Genomic DNA, 20,190 nt, shown 5'->3' with positions numbered 1-20,190 from the left:
TTTTGAGCGCAATTCTTATTCGGATTGGCTGAAATTTTAAACAGGTCTCCCACATATAATTTAATTATGGTCAGAATCGGACCATAACTTGATATCTAATGCTCTAATAGCAGAGCAAATCTTCTCTTTTATCCTTTTTTTGACTAAAAGGAGATGCCGAAATCGACAAATGCGATCCATGGTGGAGGGTATATAAGATTCGGCCAGGCCGAACTTACATACTTTTACTTATTTCTCTCTCACAAGTTATGAGAGAATGTCCAATGACCAGACCAAAATGCCAATAAAATGTTCTCTAAAGACTAAATTTCAATGAAATTTTCTGTGAAATCAAATTTGACTCAAATTCTCACTAAAATGAGGAAAATGGGTACGCCTTCCCTAGGCTTAGGCAAACATAATACGATTAGACTGTAAAGCAATGACAAGCATTGCCTTTTAAAGTTATTAGAAGACCATCGAGGCTGACTTCAATTAAGCTTAAGCTCCCCTTGAATTTTTCGTAGAAAATCAAATTTTTTGGCCATATCAAAGAAGACCTCATTTGAAGTTCCAAAGGTAATTTCTGATAGAAAAAAAACCCCATGTGATTCCTATTATTTATTTATTATTTAAAGGTATTAACATATCACTGTCCAAATACAGGAATGTCGTTCCCAAAGGGGTTAATCATGGGCCATACATTGCCTTATCGCTATACCAACCACCAAAAATTCATTGGTAATGTTTGGTCTATGTTATGTGTGGGGTGGCCAGTGAGTATCAGCTACTACTACTTCATAATGCCATTAATAAAGATATCAATTACCTGCAAACATTCTATTTTGATTTGATTAATTGTAAAAAACAATAATAATTTCATTATTAGAAAGAAATCTCACATTTAGTATTAATTAGACCATTCAGGCAGGCGTTTGGTAATACGCGTTTCGAGTGTCAGACTAACAAACAGAAACTAAAAACAAAACAAAACAAAAAAAAACCATACCATCCAAGCTTAGGTCTACGCGTTTAGCCAAAGATTCTCGTTCTTAGCACAGTGCCTCAAATGGATAATACCAAGTCAACGTCAAATAAATCTGCATTTTCCATAGAAAATATTTTAGAACAAAAATCCGAAAGAAAAACTCCCCCCAACAAGTTTGTCCATCACGAGTTATCTCCTTTGAAAGTGACCACAAAGCCTTTGACCTCACCCGCCACAACGAACGCGGAAACAGTGGTGACCTCTACGAGTAGCGTGTCACAAACTCCCGATCTCGAACAGTATACCGCTTTCAAAAATCTCACCTTAAAAAATCCTGAATCACCTTCGCTCAACGCCTCAATGTTGCCACACTTACAGAGTCAATTGCTGAGTCCGCATCCGGCCATGTCTTCGCCGACGGCTGCCGTTGCAAATCTGCACTTTGATCATCTTTATGATCCTGCCGCCTCACTCTTCTATCAACAGGTTTTGAATTTGCAGAAAAGTTCAGCGTTTCTTATGCCTCATTTTCAAGCAGCGGCCGCTGCTGCGGCTATGGCCAATGCAGCCGCAGCCAGTGGAGTGAGAGGTGCCAGCACGCCGTCGGTATATTGTGAACCGTATGGCCAATTTATGGATTGTGAAGGTGAGTGAGTCATCAGGGTTATGATCGAATGTATCACTTGTTGGAATGGGGAAACACCACCATGTAGATAAAATCATGATACATGACGTCATATGTGGATTAAACGTCAATGTTGCTATTTTAAGATAAATTGCGTGCGTACAAAAATTCTATTTAAAGAACTTTACTAACAGTGTTTTTTTTTTTATTGAAAATATTGCCCGAACTCAAACAAAAGTCATACAGCAACACGAAAAAAGACAATCTCATTGAAACAGAGTTGATTGGTGGCCATTCCGTGAGCATTTAATTACATTGGCAATTACTTGAAGTGAAATTAGTATTGGCGCAGCGACATGTCGCTACTATTTTGCTTGTCAAACTGTCAAAACGCATTATAAAACCAGTAAGGAAAGACAAAAGTCAGGTCGTGCCGACTTTATAATACCCTACACCTACACTATGGGTACAAAGTGGGAGCTATATCTAATTTTGAACCAATGTTGATGGACATCGGCGGATATTTTCAGATGGGTTATTATACAATCCGTATCAAATTTCGAGCAAATATGTTCCATAAATAGGGTGGACAAATTACAACATTATTGTAAATTAGCCAAAACCTGACGAACGATATATATGGGAGCTACATTTAAATCTGAACCGATTTTGACCAAACTTCTTAGATATTGTAGTGGGCATCGAAGAAAGTATTGTGCACAATTTTGGCAATATTAGCCAATAATGCGCTTGCAGTGACCCTGGAAATGAAAATCGGGCGAAATACATATATGGCAGCTATACATAAATCTAAACCGATTTCTATGAAACTCACAAGTCATTTTAAAAGACATAAGAAAATTTCCTGCTAAATTTTGAAAGAATCGATTACCAGTGAGCACTTTATTGCAATATTAGTCCAAATCTGACGAACATATATATGGGAGCAATATCTAAATCTGAACCGATTTCTAGCAAAATTCTTAGATATTGCCGTAGTCGTCAGGGCAAACGCTATACAAAAGTTTGGCAAGATTGGTCAATAAATGCGCTTGCAGTGACCATAGAAGTGAAAATCAGGCGATATATATATAAGGCAGCTATATCTAAATCTGAACCGATTTCTATGAAATTCACCAGTAATGTCGAGAGTCGTTAGAAAATCTTTCCAGCCGAATTTCTACAGAATTGGTCAAAAAATGAGCACATTATTGCAATATTTCTCAAAATCGGGCGAACAAATACATGGGAGCTATATCTAAATATGAACCGATTTCAAGCAAACTTTACAGATATTGTGGAAATCATCGACGAAAACGTTGAACAAAATTTTGGGAAGATTGGCATATAAATGCGCTTGCAGTGGTTCTAGGAGTGAAAATCGGGTGATATATGTATATGAGAGCTATATCTTAATCTAAACCGATTTCTATGAAATGCACCAGTAATGTCGAGAGTCGTTAGAAAATCTTTCCTGCCGAATTTCTAGAGAATCGGTTAACAAATAACCATTTTATTGCATTATTACTTTAAATCGGGCGAACATTTATATGGTAGCTATATCTAAATCTGAACCGATTTCGACTAAGTTTTGTAGATATTGTGGAAGTCGTCGAGGAAAGCGTTGTTCAAAGTTTTGGGAAAATTGGTCAATAAATGCGCTTGCAGTGGCTCTAGGAGTGAAAATCGGGCGATATATGTATATGAGAGCTATATCTAAATCTGAACCGATTTCTATGAAATTCACCTTTAATGTCGAGAGACATTAGAAAATCCTTCCTGCCAAATTTCGAGAGTAACGGTTAACAAATGACAATTTTATTGCATTATAACAGCAAATTTGACGAATATTTATCTGGAAGCTATATCTAAATCTGAACCGATTTTTTCCAATTTCAATAGGCTTCGCCTCTAGGCCGGAAAACATGCCTGTACCAAATTTGAAGACAATCGGATGAAAACTGCGACCTGTAGTTTGTACACAGATTAACATGGACAGACAGACAGACGGACATAACCAAATCGAATCAGAAAGTGATCCTGAGTCGATCGGTATACTTATCAATGGGTATATCTCTCTTCCTTTTGGGTGTTACAAACAAATTCACTAAGTTATAATACCCTGTACCACAGTAGTGGTGTAGGGTATAACAAGAAAAAGCGTGCCAAGTTCGGCCGGGCCGAATATTGGGAACCCACCACCATGGATTCTGCTCAAAATTTATACAAAATAAATTTAGTTGAAGGGCATAATTTTATTCTACATACCAAACTTCTGTCAAACCAACAAAAATTAAAAATTCAAAGAACCGAATAAATCTCGACGTTGATAAATCTCCGGGCGCGGACAATGTATCAACACTTTGCTTACGCAGGTGCTCTTCGACGCTTGCTCGTCCACTACGCAGCCTTTTCAACTTTGCTTTCCGTGCGGGAGTTTTCCCGGCGCGTTGAAAGGTTGCGAACGTTCAGCCCATTCCCAAGAAAGGTGAGGCGAACAACCCTCCGAATTACCGGCCAATTGCGATATGCTCCGCGCTCTCCAAGGTTATGGAGAGTATGGTTAACCATCATCTTCTCAGATACTTAGAGTCCAATGGCCTTCCGCAGAAATCGCTCTATGGGAGACCTAATGGCATTTCTGTCGGAACGATAAAGTCGTTCTATCCACCAGTTTGGTGATAGTAAAGTCGTAGCTCTGAATATCTCCAAGGCATTTGATGGGGTCTGGCACGGTGCACTTTTATCAAAGCTTGTCGCTTTTGGAGTCTGTAATAACTTCGTTCGATTTAAATCGAACTTTCTTAGAAGTCGCACTATACAAGTAGTTGCAGATGGGTTCTCATCAGATGAATATACATTGACCGCAGGTGTGCCACAAGGCTCTGTCCTTTCCCCTTCTCTTTTTCTTATTTTCATTGACGATCTATTGGGTCAGACTTCGAATCCAGTCTACTCATTTGCCGAGGACAGTAGTCTGTGTCATTCAAATTCATTCGACCATAGATACAGTCCTTAAAAAATTGTGGACAGGAGGCGCATTATGGATGAGACGCTCTCCCCGGATTTGTTGGCCATATCCGAGCGGGGTAGAATGAACAGAGTAGACTTTAACGCACAGAAGACGCAGTGCTGTTTCTTGTCTCGCAATCGATTCACTAACCCACTAAAATCGTCGATATCTATCGACGGTATAGATATTAAGCTGTCAGATGAAGATACAATGTGATGTCCGTTGGTCAAAACACGCATTCAAGTGTTTGGGCTTTCTTAAGCGGTGCAAGAAATATTTCACCTCTTTTCATCTTCTCAATATCTATACTACCTACATCAGCGTGAAGATGGAATATAACACTCATATATGGGCAGGAACCCCAAAATCATTCTTGGAGCTACTTGACCGGGTTCAACGTAGAGCGATGGTGTTGATTGGGGACAGTAGGTTATCCAATTCTATTGCTTGTCTTGAACATAGTCGGAATGTGGGTAGCGTTGTATTGCTCTATCGTTATTTTCATGGCGTGTGTTCCAGGGATATTCGTCTTCTTAACCCTGACGTTAGGATGTTCACCAGGAATACAAGACTTGCCAGGAACTCACACCCGTTTGTAATTGATTGGCCAGTCGACCGAAACATGCATTACCGAGAAAATTCATTTTTCGCCCTAACCACTCGTATGTGGAATCGACTTCTGGCTAAGGCCTTTCCCACCGACATTGACGTTCAGAAATTTAAGACGAATCTAAGACTACTCTCTCTTTCACCCCTCCAACCCTTAACTTTCCTTATTTCCAACGCAATGCACATCCCTGTGGATGGGACATCCCCTGTGTGTTGGTTACGTAAAAAAAGGATGATCAAGAGACCGCTTTACATGGGAGCTATATCAGATTATAGACTGATTTGGATCGCAATTGGTAGAGTTGTTGGAAGTCATAACAAAACACCGCATGCTTAATTTCAGCCAAATTGAACAAAAATTGTGGCTTGTAAGGGCTCAAGAAGTGAAATCGGGAGATCGGTTTATATGGCAGCTATATCAGGTTATCGAGCGATTCGGACCCTACTTACCACAGTTGGTGGAAGTCATAACGGAATACCACGCGCAAAACCTCAGCCAAATCGCACAAATATTGCGGCTTGTAAGGGCTCAAGAAGTGAAATCGCGAGAACGATTTATATGGGGGCTATATCAGGTTATTGATCAATTTAGACCATTCATGGCAGAGTTGTTGAAAGTCATAACAGAACACAACATGCAAAATTTCAGACAAATCGGACAAAAATTGCGGCTTGTAAGGGCTCAAGAAGTCAAATCTAGAGATCGGTTTATATGGGAGCTATATCAGGTTATCGACCGATTTAAACCATACTTGGCACAGCTGTTGGAAGTCATAACAGAACACTACATGCGAAATTTTAGCAAAATCGGACAAAAACTGCGGTTTGTAAAGGCTCAAGAAGTCAAATCGGGAGATCGGTTTATATGGGAGCTATATCAGGTTATAGACCGATTTGAACCATACTAAGCACAGTTGTTCGAGGTCATAGCAAAACACTACATGCAAAATTTTGAGCCAAATCGGAGAAAAATTGCGGCTTGTATGGGCTCAAGAACTCAAATCGGTAGATCGGTTTAAATGGGAGCTATATCCAAATCTAAACCGATATGGCGCATTTGCAACGACCTACATCAATATTAATTTGCAATTTTCAACGACCTACATCAATATTAAGTATCTGTACAAAATTTCAAGGGGCCAGCTTTACGCGTTCGACTGCTATGGTGATTTCGACTGATGGACGGACGGACATGGCTAGATCGACTCAGAGCTTCGAGACGGTTAGGAATATATATATTAAGGGGCCTTAGACGAATATTTCGAGGTGTAACAAACGGAATTAATAGGTTAGTATCCCCATCGTATGGTGGTGAGTATAAAAATGGTGACGAAGAAAATGCGAATACATTTCGTATGAGCAGTACGGAGTTCCATCCTGATGAAGCTCCCATATAAACCGATCTCTCTATTTTACTTCTTAAGCCCCTAAAGGGCGCAATTCTTACTCGAATTGGCTGAAATTTTACACAATGACTTCTACAATAGTCTCCAAGATTCAATTCAATTATGGTCCGAATCGGACCATCGGGATACAGCGCAAATATTATTTTACCGATTGGCCTGTAGTATTTATGAAAGTGCGATTTCCTACCTCATCTCCTTGTGTCCTGCCATTCAGTATGAGTTGATTGTTATTATTGCACAGCTCTATTAGCAGGTTGCTTTTCGCAATTATATATTTTTTCCCTAGATTTTCTTTTATCTATTCTCAGCAAAAATAATTCTCGGTAGAATTTATTCAATTCCTGGTCAATTTCTCCAATCCTTTAACTGAGAACACCAATTAGAATGGGGTTGATGATTTAGTCTTCTTCGAACAGTTTGGATTCATTATTGTTATCGTTTGTCCATTGAGCGGATCTCCAGTATTGTGTGATGTTAGTGAACACCAGTCCCAGCTGAGTAAAGAATTGATAGCTTTTTAAATGTAATGAAACCCTGGGAAGTATTTTTTGAGATTTTCTAAATTATTTTTAATCAGGTGTGTTTCAGTTAGTATAATAATATCATGTGTATTTAGGAAGTTACACTCAACAAAAATCTGCTGACAAAAATGTTATGCTATTTTATATGTGTGCCTGTTACATGTTTTCACTACTTTAGGCATTTTTTTAGAAATTTTTTTGGAATAGATGATTTTAATGATGACTATTACTGCAATAAAGCTACCTGCTCCATCCATTGGCATACATTTTGAAATGTGGCTAAGCTTGCTCGCATTTTTAATACCCACCACTGAACGATGGGGGCATATTCATTTTGTCATTCCGTTTGCAACACATCGAAAGGCGCATTTACTGTCCGATTTCGCCGATATTTGGGACAGTGAGTTGTGTTAGGTGAAAATTTGGGACAATGAGTTGTGTTAGGGCCTTCGATATCCTTCTTCAAGTTGGCCCAGATCGGTCAACATTTAAGGTGTTGGGCCCATAAAAGGCACATTTATTGTCAGATTTCGGGAAAATTTGGGACAGTGAGTTGTATTAGGCCACTCGACATTCTTCTTTAATTTGGCCCAGGTCGGTCTAGATTTGAACATAGCTGTCATATAGACCGATCTCTCGATTTAAGGTATTGAGCCCATAAAAGGCACATTTATTGTCCGATTTCGTGAAAATTTGGAACAGTGAGTAGTGTTAGGCCACTCGACATCTTTCTTTAATTTGGCCCAGGTCGGTCTAGATTTGAACATGCCTATCATATAGACCGATCTCTCGATTTAAGGTATTGAGCCCATAAAAGGCGCGTTTATTATCCGATTTCGCCAAAATTCGGGATAATGAGTTGTATTAGGGCCTTCGATATCCTCCTTCAATTTGCCCCAGATCGGTCCAGATTTAAGGTTTTGGACCCATAAAAGGCGAATTTATTATCCAACGTCGCCGAAATTTGGGACTGTGAGTTGTTTTAGGGCCTTCAACATATTTCTGCAATTTGGTCCAGATCGGTCGAAATTTGGATAAAGCTGCCATATAGACCGATCTTTCGATTTAAGATTTTGGTCCCATAAAAGGCGAATTAATTACTCGATTTCGCCGAAATTTGGGACAATGAGTTGTGTTAGGCCCTTCGGCATTTTTCTGCAATTTGGTTCAGATCGTTCCAGATTTAGATATAGCCGCCATATAGACCGATCTCTCGATTTAAGGTTTTGGGCCCATAAAAGGGCGCATTTATTGTCCGATGTCGCCGGAATTTGGGACAATGAGTTGTGTTAGGACCTTCGACATATTTCTGCAATTTAGTCCAGATCGGTCCAGATTTGGACATAGCGGCCATATAGATCGATCTTCCTATTTAAGGTTTTGGGCCCATAAAAGGCGCATTTATTATGCGATTTCGCGAAAATTTAGGACAGTGAGTTGTGTTAAGGCCTTCGACATCCGTCTTTAATTTGGCCCAGATCGGTCTATATTTGAATATAGCTGCCTTATAGACCGATCTCTCGATTTATGGGGTTGGGCCCATAAAAGGCGCATTTATTATGCGATTTCCCGAAAATTTAGGACAGTGAGTTCAGTTAAGCCCCTCGACATCTTTCTGCGATTTGGTCCAAATCGGCCCGGATTTGGATATAGCTGCCATATAGATCGATCTCTCGATTTAAGTTATTGAGCCCATAAAAGGCGCATTTATTGTCCGATGTTGCACAAAATGTAGGACAGTGTGTTGTGTTAGGCCCTTCGACACCCCTTTACAATTTTGTCCAGATCGGTTCAGATTTGGATATAGCTGCCATATAGACCGATTATCTCTTGACCGCATAAAAGGCGCATTTACGTTAGGCTTTTCGACACCCGTGTCGTCTATGGTTCAGATCGATCTATATTTAGATATAGCTACCAAAACGACCAACATTTTGTTCTTCAAAATTGAACAATGACTTGTACTTATTAGAAAATTCAATGTACGTGCCGAAGTTGGTCCATATCGGACTATATTTCGATATAGATGCTATGGGGGCAAAATTATGCATTTTTCGGCGGATTATGACAAAAAGTGGTTTACATATATATCCAAAGTGGTGGATATCCAAAGTTCAGCCCGGCCGAACTTAACGCCTTTTTATTTGTTTCTTGTATGTTCCCAAGTACTCTTAATAAACGACTTGAGGAATTTGTTCTGTTGCGAACATAGAAAATTCGTTTATATCAAATTTTATCAAACAAATGTTTCTGTTTTCTTACTTCCATTCTTTAAGCTAACATTGGTTAACATTTTCTAGGGGTTTGTGTCTCGACTAAAATACCTCGCTCTTCCAAAGCTGAATCTGATGGAGTAAATTTTCCAAATCCATCCAAAAAGAATGAGGAAAGTCAAATAATTGAGAAATGCTTAAACGATCGATCCCCCATTTGATAACCAGAAATGTGAAACATGTAAACAAATATGCAAGGGGAACATCATCATCAAGTGTTGGCGCCAATGATATAACACAAAATAAACATAGCCAACCAAAAATGCATTGAATAATGTCACCCTTTCACCCATCCACCACCCCATCAAACAATCCGTCAAAGTGTGGTGAAGAACAAACTAAACAAACAGGCGCACCCAACAGGGTCTTCTATTACCGCTGTATCGATTTCATATGAGATGGGATAGAGCCATCAGCATTTTCCTTGGTTTTTTTTTTTGGGTTATCTGGAAAACATTTGACATTTACCTGTCGGCAGTCGAAAGAGTGACAATTGTGCTGTGATTACCTTTTCATGGCCCAACAGGGCAGGAAAATAGAGGGGGTGTCTGTTATTTTTTCCCAATAATTTTGTTTGGTTGTTGTTGTTGTTGGTGGTGTTGCTTTATTTAGAAATTATTAAACTGAAGAGTTCTTTTTAGTTGGATGTTATCTCTGGGAATTTGATTTTCGTTATGAATTAACTACCCGAAAAATGCTATTAACAGCGATTAATAGACGTGAGTTATGTCCATTATTAATGCCCTGCGATAAGAGGAAGTAGAAACAAAACCAAAGCAAAGCAAATCACCTAGGACAACAACTACAACAATCTGACTACAAGTAGCCAACATTAGACATTTCAATATTTATACGAGTACAATTGCCGTCGTCTTCTTTACCGTTGACGTCGACCTGGAATAAGATAAGAACGGGAAATACGTAAAACCTTGATGGCAAGGGTTGCCACGGGAACATTTTTAATAGCGGAACTCGCAGACGAGCGAGCGTTATGGAACTAATTCCACAAAGCTTGTCCTGCTGGAAACACCTTGGTGTTTAACCAAAATAGGCGGAATGTATTGCTAAGCTCTGGTCTACTGCCAAATCTCTGTCCCATCCCAGCAAAAGATGTAATAGAGCCTAAATCACGACGTAGCAGTGACTGATACGAGGCAATGCTCCAAGTTCTTCCACCGTCAACTTATTGAGAATGCCGAGAGTTGTAGGCCGAGAAGGAAAGCCATTCATCGGAGAGAACGAGAACCATTGATCTCAAAGATAAAGCACAGACCTATGCATCAGACCTATTATGATATATGGTGTTGTGGTCTGGTGGACAACGCTTCAAAAATCCACCTAATGCTCAATACTTAACCGGTTCCAAAGTATGGCTTGTTTGTGCATCACAGCCGCACTGAGGACGACACCATCTGATGCACTAAATTTAATGCTACATCTTATGCCTATGGACATCGTGGCTACCCAAATTACAGCGACCACCGCCGTGGGGTTAAGGGAGATTGGTCATGAGGCGGCTACGGACAGTGTTATCCATGATACAATTTCCGATGTTCCAGGCAGTGGTGGATTACACTAAACGACCAGATGGGCTTTGGGGTGTACTCGAAAGATCTAGAACTGGTCATATCGAAGAGGTTACCCAACCACTGCAGTGTGTATCAAGCAGAGATCCTTTCAATTAAGGAAGCAGTGGAATGGCTAAGATATAATGTCATTACGACTATTGCCATAAATATCTTCTCAGATAGCCATTAAATCCCTGGAGAACGTATTTCTGAACACAAAAACCGCCCTCGACTATGGCAGATCTCTCAACGAGATGGCTGAACAGTTAAAAATTCACCTGTTCTGGGTGCCGGGCCACAGAGATATCCCAGGGAATTCTAAAGCAGACGAGCTTACGAGACTACGAACTACCTTACACACTCCAGGTACACTGGAATCTGCGGGTATGCCTCTAGCGAAAGTTTTCAGGACCAGCCCCGAAGGACAACGAATGACAGATGGTCACAAAGAGGGGGCTGTGAGCATTCCAAAACTATGGGGCCTCATTTAGACTTGAAAAGGTCTACTGCTTTTGCTGTCATTGGCTAGAACAGACGTCTCAGCCATTGTGTCCGTCATGACAGGTCACTGTCTAATCGGAAAACGTGCAGACAGACTGAAGGTTACCAGCAACGACTTTTGCAGAAGCTGTGGGGACATCGGGGAAGAAGAAACTATAGAACATCTTCTGTGCGTGTGTCCCGCACTAGCAGCCACAAGGAGTTCCACTTTAGGTTCTCATTTCTTTGAGAACCTGTCTAATTTAGCGGATGTGAACATTCGCAAGTTATTGGGCTTTTTAAAGCGATCTGGATGGTTCAAAGGTAGGAACTAGAAGGCAACATCCTTCTTCTGTAACTGTGGTATCACAATGGACGAAAACGTCTAAGTGAGTCTGATGGCAGACTGCCACTTAAATCTAAAAACATGTAGGGATTTAACATAGATCACTGTATCAAACTTCAGCAAAATCGGTTAACATATAGGCCAGTTTTGGGAGAAAGACCTTCAACCAGTCAATGTGAGGGAAAAACCAAAAAATTACCAATCTAAACCATATTTACAAGGACGTCAAAGAGCAAAACACAACTCACTGTGTCAAATTTCAGAGAAATCGAGCAATAAATTCTATTTTTATGGGAGTGGAGCCAGTCTGTTCTCCCCGGGGTTCGGCTCGCAAGCATGCATCTGCTTTGAAACCACTTCTTTGAGGAATTCTCCATCAAACCAAAAAAAATGCATCCTTGAAAATCGGCTGTTGTGCAAGAATTAACTCAATATAAACACACAGACCAACTCTGTGACGTTGGCAGCAGTGATTCGCGCTTTTTCATATAGCTTTTAGATATAGCTATCATCTTAAACGATTTGATTTCTTGTACTCCTAGAGGGCGTAATAATTCTCTGATTTCGCCGAAATTTCTGTTATATTTTTTCACGCTAATATTTCCTGTTTTTATACCCTCCACTATAGGATAGGGGGTATAATAATTTCTTCAATCTGTTTGTAACTTCTCGAAATATTCGTCTAAGACCCCATAAAGTATATGTATTCTTGATCGTCATGACATTTTAAGTCGGTCTAGCCATGCCCATCCGTCTGTCTGACGAAAGCACGCTAACTTTCGAAGGAGTAAAGCAAGCCGCATGAAATTTTGCAGTACTTTTTATTAGTGTAGGTCGGTTGGGATTGTAAGTGAGCCATATCGGTCCATGTTTTGATATAGCTGCCATATAAACCGATCTGGGATCTTGACTTCTTAAGCCTCTAGAGTAATTATTATCCGATTTGGCTAAAATTTTGCATGAGGTGTTTTGTTATGATATCCAACAACTGTGCTAAGTATGGTTCAAATCGGCCCATAACTTAATATAGCTACCATATAAACCGATTTTGGATTTTGACTTCTTGAGCCACTTGATGGCTCAATTCTTATCCGATTTTGCTGAAATTTTGTACAACGGCTTCTACCATGACCTTCAACACACATGTTCAATATAGTCTTAAACGATCTATAGCTTGATACAGCTCCCATATAAACCGATCTCCCGATTATGCTTCTTGAGCCCCTACAAGGCGCAATTCTTATCCGAATGGACTGAAATATTACCCAATGACTTCTACTATGGTCTTCAACATGCAATTCACTTATGGTCGGAATCGGACTATAACTTGATATATCTCCAATAGCATAACACTACTTATCCATTATTCTTTGTTTGCTTAAAAAGAGATACCGCGCAAAAGATCTCGAGAAATGCGATCCATGCTGGAGGGTATATAAGATTCGGCCCGCCCGAAGTTTAATTGATGTAAAATAGTGTGCCTTTTTGATGTTGCATTCTACACTCATAAGAATTTGTTAGTAAAAACAGTAAAAATGTTTGCTGAAACAGCAGAAAGTCTGCCGAAAATGGAATAGCAGTACTTTACGGCTAAAACAGCAAACATTTTCTGCTGTTTTCAAATTTTAAAAGTTAAAATAAGCTCAAAAATGTCATAAATATTTCAAAAAAAAAATTATTCCATCAATTTTACAAGCAAACAATTAAAAGTTTTTTCAAATTTTGTACAATTTGATAAAATTTGATCGAATTTAAAAAACAGCAGACACAATAAGAACTACTTTTATAATTATACTTTTAAACAAAAAATTAAAGCCTAAAATTGATTTAATTTTTTTAATATATAGCAAATACCTTAATTGTTGTTTAGAAGTTCAAAACTTTTGATAGGATTTATTCAAAATTTTAAAACTTTTAATTTAATATCAGCTGACAGTGTTTGCTGATATCAGCAAACTAATTTTTCTGGGTGTATCACGGGATATTTTCAAATTTTTAGACATTGGATTGCCAATATGGCGTAGATTTCGTTGAATTCGAGCCTTCACTCCTCGAACGTTTCACTTTGAGGTTGTTGAGTTTGCCAACAATAGCCGGTTGTGATTTTCGTAATCAAACTTTTACTCTTGATATCTTCTTCCTCCTCAATGCATAGTGAATACCTATATTTGTCCATTTTCTATAGATATGGTACTTGCGTCACATAGCAAACAACAATGACAAGGAACTTTCACCATACAGACGTTTAGAAAATTTTCCCATTACGGCAACCCTCTCATATTCCCTGCCTAACACTCGCCTCACCCGCATATGTCATGGAAAAATCAAAATACTCGTCGGTACCACTTAATCAGTTCTAATAGCTTAAATTATGTTAAATTTAATTTGATACTTATTTTAAAGGCACCAAACACACGTACCTCATATACACACCAACATACCATACAGACTAACAACAACAATTTAAAATTTTTGTTGTATGCATGTACCTATATGACTTCAATTCTTTACTTCATGTTATCATTGAATATTTTTGGTGATAGCACTCAAAACGAATAACTGTTAATAACGTCTTTGGAAAGCATTTATAATTTGTGCTGTGTTATGTGTGTTGTTATATTTATAATAATTATTGTGAATGCATATCAATTTTGTATCAATATCGGTAATCTATTTTGCGTGGTCGTTATTTATATAAGAAAAACTTAAGTGCATTTATAATTTAATTGATAATTTAACGTATACATTTATTGCCAAATTCTAGTCTCATAGAAAAAGTTTGCAGGTCATGTGCTCTTGTGAGTCGTAGCGCCTATCCCACCTACCAATATTACAGTGCGGGCACCAATGTTTTAAAGGGAATTTTTTGTTATTGCCTATTCACAGTGCGAGAGGGAGTACTTGCCATAGGTATAGGAATATTTACAAGCAGGTGTTTGTGTGTTTGTTGTTAGTCTAAGGTATTTGAAACAAATGAGTATTTTGGTAACTGTCCAATTTTGTTTTCATAACGGTATGGGGTTTGTGTGGTGAGTGTATTGTATTTTTCCCCTCCTTGCTATTGCTCTCTCACTCTCTCATTTGTCATATCATAACATAATCAATGATGGGAGCATACAATGTAAGCTAACCAATCAGCTTCTAGTAATACTCCATTATGAAATTATATGGGCATTTGTGTTGGTAGTACAGATGTGTGATTGACACATAGTTGTCTAATTTAGTACTTTTTCTGTTGCTGTTGTCTATGCAAAGGAAAAACAATCATCTTCGTTCATCATTTGAAGTTAGTTTTTAGAGAAAGGATATCGGAACACTTTTGGAAATTAAACAAAAGACAAATAGATTAATGGTGTACACCAGTGACTGTGTTTTTAAAAACGGATATTTGAGCAAAAGTGTCTTAAGGCCATAATAAAATCGAATCGAATCGAATTTCATCATTTTCTATAACAGAAATTAATTTTTCAAAGAATATTCAGTGAACATCAAATGTTGATAAAAATATTTTATTTCGATTGGTTAGGTTGTAATGGGGATCAAATTCATAAAACTCACGCAATTTTTGGCCATTGCCATACCTCAGTGGTGGCAGGAAAAATTATCTGATGGGAATTGAATTCACCTCATTAGCAATTCGAACAAACTACCGCTAAAATACTATGTGAAGCTAAACTTTTATGTAAAACATACGGGAAAATCAATTACAAAATTTTTTTATGAAATGAAATTAAAAAAAAAAAATTAAAATGTACAAAAAAAATATTAAATTTTCTTTGAAAATCACATATCAGTGAAGTTTTCTATGAAAATCATAACCATCTGTGATGTTATCGATTAAAATCAGATTTCCATGAAATCTATTATATAAAAACAAGTTAAAGCGTGCTAAGTTCGGCCGGGCCGAATCTTGGGAACCCACCAACATTAATTCTGGGCATAATTTTATTCTACATACCAAACTTCTGTTAAAATTTAACAAAAATTTATGCTTCTAGGAACTTAACAATGATGATTGAGAGACCGGTTTACATGGGAGCTATATAAGGTTAAAGACCGATTTGGACCGCACTTGGCACAGTTGTTGGAAGTCATAACTAAACACTACATGCAAAATTTCAGCTAAATCGGACAAAAATTGCGACTTCCAGAGGCTTAAGAAGTCAAATCGGGAGACCGGTTTATATGGGAGCTATATCAGGTTATAAACCGATTAGGACCGTACTTGACAAAGTGGTTGGAAATTTCAACAGAACACTGCGTGCACAATTTCAGCCAAATAAAAAAAAAAAAATTGATGCTTCCAGGGGCTCAACAAATCAAATCGGGAGATCGGTTTATATGGCAACTATAAACCGATTAGGACTCAAGAAGTCAAATCGGGAGACCGGTTTTTATATCAGGTTATAGACCTATTTGTACCGTACTTGGCACAGTTGTTGGAAGTCATAACGAAATACCACATGCAAAATTTCAGCCAAATTGGACAAAAATTGCGGCTTTCAGGGGCTCAAGAAGTCAAATCGGGAGACCGGTTTATATGGGAGCTATATCAGGTTATAGACCGATTTGGACCATACTTGACAAAGTTGTTGGAAATTTCAACAGAACACTGCGTGCACAATTTCAGCTAAATCGGATAAAAATTGCGGTTTCCAGGGGCTTAAGAAGTCAAATCGAGAGATCGGTTTATATGGCAACTATATATAAATCTGAACTGATATGGCCCATTTACAATCCCCAACGACCTGCATCGATATTAAGTATCTGAGCAAAATTTCAAGCGGCTAGATTTACGCGTTCGACCTCTATTGTGATTTCGATAGACGGACGGACGAACATGGCTAGATCGACTCAGAACGTCGAGACGATCAAGAATATATATACTTTATGGGGTCTTAGACGATTATTTCAAGGTGTTGCAAACGGAATGACTAGTATACCCCCATCCTATGATGGTGGCTTTAATGAAATTGTTGAGCTTTGTTTGTTTATTTGTATGTTCCGTATAGACTCAAAAACGGCTAAACCGATTTTCATGAAATTTTCACAGATGGTATAGTTTGAACTCACCGGTGAAAATAGGGTACTACATTTTTTGATATCCGAATGGGGGTGGCTGACTCTCCCCATTACCACAATTTTCAAAAATGCCTGATCTCGGAGATTGGTGCACCGATTTAAGCAAAATGTTCCATGCCATCTTATGGTACCGAAAAAAAACGCTAAATTGTTATACAATTTTGGGGTCAAAAATATCCTGATGGGACGCCCTATCCCAAAACCCATCCGAACAGACTTGTTGAGCGATTGTGACAATATGGGTATCAAATGAATGATATTTAAGAGTAGAATGCAAACTTGGTATAAAAACGTCACCCTAAGTGACGGGGTGTGTCCCCCACCCCCAAAAACACCACCCAACAGGACACTTTTACCGCTTTGGGCAATGTGGGTATCAAATAAAAGGTATTTAAAAGTAGAGTACACTATGTGACATAAAAATGTATTCGTTGGCGTCTGAGGGGACCCCCTACCCCTCAAAAGCCCCCAGCTGGGCATATTTGCCGATTGGGACAATTTGAGATTCAAATGAAAGGTATTACAGAGTTAAATACGACTATGGTATTAAAAATTGGGTCTAAGTACCTAGGGTGTCACCCTAGGCCCAAAACCACCCAAAAGTAGTGCCCAAAATCAAAAGTGGACCGATCGAGACAATACGGGACTCAAATGAAAGGTATTTGAGAGTAGAGTATCAATATGATATTTTAGATGGGCTTCAAGCACCTAGGTAGCCATCCCAAACCAATGACCGCACCAAAAGTAATGCCGAAAATCAAAATGGGCCAATCGGGACAATATGGGACTCAAATGAAAGGTTTTTGGGAGTAGGAAACGAATATGGTGTCAAAAATTAGTTCCAAGTACCGAGGGCGTCCCCTCAAGAGTACCGCCCAAAATAAAAAGTGGACCGATCGGGACAATATAGGACTCCAATGAAAAGTATTCGGGAGAAGAGTATGAATATGATATTTTAAATGGGGTTCAAGTACCTAGGGAGCCACCCCAGGCCCAAAACCGCCCCATAAGTAGTGCCCAAACTCAAGACAGTATTGGATTCAATTGAAAGGTACTCGGAAGTAGAATACGAATATGCTGTCAAAAATTGAATCCAAGTACCTAGGGCATAGCCCCAAGCCCAAAACCAAACCAAAAGAACCGCCCAAAATCAAAGTGGCGACAATATGGGACTCCAATGAAAGGTATTTGAGAGTAGAGTACGAGTATGATTATCGAATTATCGATTATCGAAAATGGGCATATTAGGCGAACATGGATTTGAGTCCCATATTACTCGAATAGAAGGTATTCTCGAGCAGACTACTAATATGGTATTAAAAATCAGGTTCAAGTGATAGGAGGTGGCCTATCCATCAAACCACCTTCCAAAATGTGAATATTCACAAGTCATGGCTATATGGAGTTCAATAAAAGGTATTTGGTAGTAGATAAACAAATTGTACTGGGGAGTTACATATGGTAGGAAATAAGAAACTCATTTTCCGCCTGGTGCTAATGAAGGCGCACCAGAACGGGCCGGGAACAGCTATTTTCCTTTAAAAATAAAAGTTTTCTATAGCAATCAATTTAATCAGTTTAGGTATTAATTAAATTTCTCAATTTCCTTTATAAATTTTACATAACTTACCCGCTTCCTTTTCACATTACAGCTTTTCCCGCCAACGCCTCAGCTGCCGCAGCACTCTATTGCAATGCTGCCGGTTATCCTGGTTTCTACATGTCCGGCTTCGGTGTCAAACGCAAGGGTGGCCAAATCCGCTTCACTTCTCAACAAACTAAAAATCTCGAAAATCGTTTCATCTCCTCCAAATATCTGTCACCCGAGGAACGACGTCATCTGGCCATACAACTGAAATTGACAGATCGTCAAGTGAAAACTTGGTTTCAAAATCGCCGGGCAAAATGGCGACGGGCGAATCAAGCCAAACGTTCGGCCCACTATGCGGCCACTATGCAACAACAGCAGGCCGCTGCTGCTGCTGCCGCCTCATCCTCAATGCCAGCAGCTGGAATAAATGGTACGGGTGCGGCGAGTGTTATAAAATCCAATGCAATGGCCACGAGTAAAACGAGTCAACAGTTATCTGAAGACGATCGCCAATTTCTATCGGAAAATGATGAAAGTGATTTAGACTCGGAGGAAGAAGTTTATGTTCAAGACCGACCAAGATCGGAGTAAAGTTTGTGTGACTATAAAGTGGCATGTCTATTGTAAACTTTGTATATATTTTTATTTGTAAAGAGTTGTTGTTGATTTAAGTCTTAATTTTTAGGTGATCACACATTCATGTTTAAATGAATAACTAACTGGAATAATCCTTAGATTGTGCACAGCATTTATTAGTAGTTTAAGTAAGAAAATCTAGCATATACCAATAAGATAAGATGTTGATGTAGTAAATAGCACTTGGATAGATTGTAGAATAAATTGAAAAATGACTACCTAAACATAAATACATCTGGTTTTAATATACATACTATCATCTTGAAGAAAGTTGGAAGGGCCAATAAAAAACAAAATCAAACACTCCTAGTACTATCTTGTCTGCAAAAAGACATCATGGCTAGTATCACTGTCTTGCAGAGCGAGTATTTGGTCTGTCAAAATATTGCTAAGGTTAGGTTAGGTTTTAGTGCAGCGATCTTCAAAATGAAAATGTGACTGTGTGTGTAAAGTACTCTCTGTAAATATTTTTAATTCTCTCAATTTGTAAAAAATAATTTTTTTTAAATGATTTTTTTTAAATAAAAACAGAAAACCGATGCGTGTACCCCTGCGCATGTTCTTCGATGCTGTTTCAACAAGGACTGAACAAAGAGAATACGTGTGACTTACCATCAAGGCTACCGTAAAGGGCTGCACATCGCAGTTTTAGTGTAAACCTGCAATTACTTGCGAATGTCCACATCCGCTAACTCAGATAAGTACTCAAAGAATTGAGAGCCTAAAGTGGAGCTTTTTCTTCTTTTTTTCAGTGCAAGACAAGTAAAGTATTCAAGCCACAAATTCCGCTTGGCGGTTAGTAGAGTGCAACGAACCCCATCACTCTCGTATGCGAGTACCGCAGCAGTACTACCACCGCTCGCTTTCTAAAAGCGAGCGCCTGCTGCGTTAATGATGTCTCGAAAATTCCCTTGGCAACTATCACATTTGATGGTGATGTCAGCTGACTGCAGTGGCGATTGATGTACCAACTAAAGCCGACCCAATGGGTCTTTTTCTGATTGATATACATCTGGCGCTCAGAGGTTGTTAAGTCGGGTGGTCGGTCTATGGTGAGAATTATAGGGAGATGG

At 38.8% G+C, this 20,190-nt stretch overlaps 1 protein-coding gene across 1 annotated transcript; it reads left to right on the top strand.

The window, feature by feature from the left end:
- Positions 1 to 1,048: 1,048 nt before the first annotated feature.
- Positions 1,049 to 19,072, top strand: LOC106086034 (hematopoietically-expressed homeobox protein HHEX). The gene is made up of 3 exons (XM_059361714.1): positions 1,049 to 1,314; positions 1,360 to 1,613; positions 18,543 to 19,072. The coding sequence occupies exons 1-3, from the start codon at positions 1,049 to 1,051 to the stop codon at positions 19,070 to 19,072; spliced, it is 1,050 nt and encodes a 349-aa protein (XP_059217697.1).
- Positions 19,073 to 20,190: the final 1,118 nt, after the last annotated feature.

Source organism: Stomoxys calcitrans, chromosome 2, assembly GCF_963082655.1.
Source record: "Stomoxys calcitrans chromosome 2, idStoCalc2.1, whole genome shotgun sequence".
NCBI classification, from domain to species: Eukaryota; Metazoa; Arthropoda; class Insecta; order Diptera; family Muscidae; genus Stomoxys; species Stomoxys calcitrans.
This window is presented reverse-complemented; position numbering and strand designations above follow the sequence as displayed.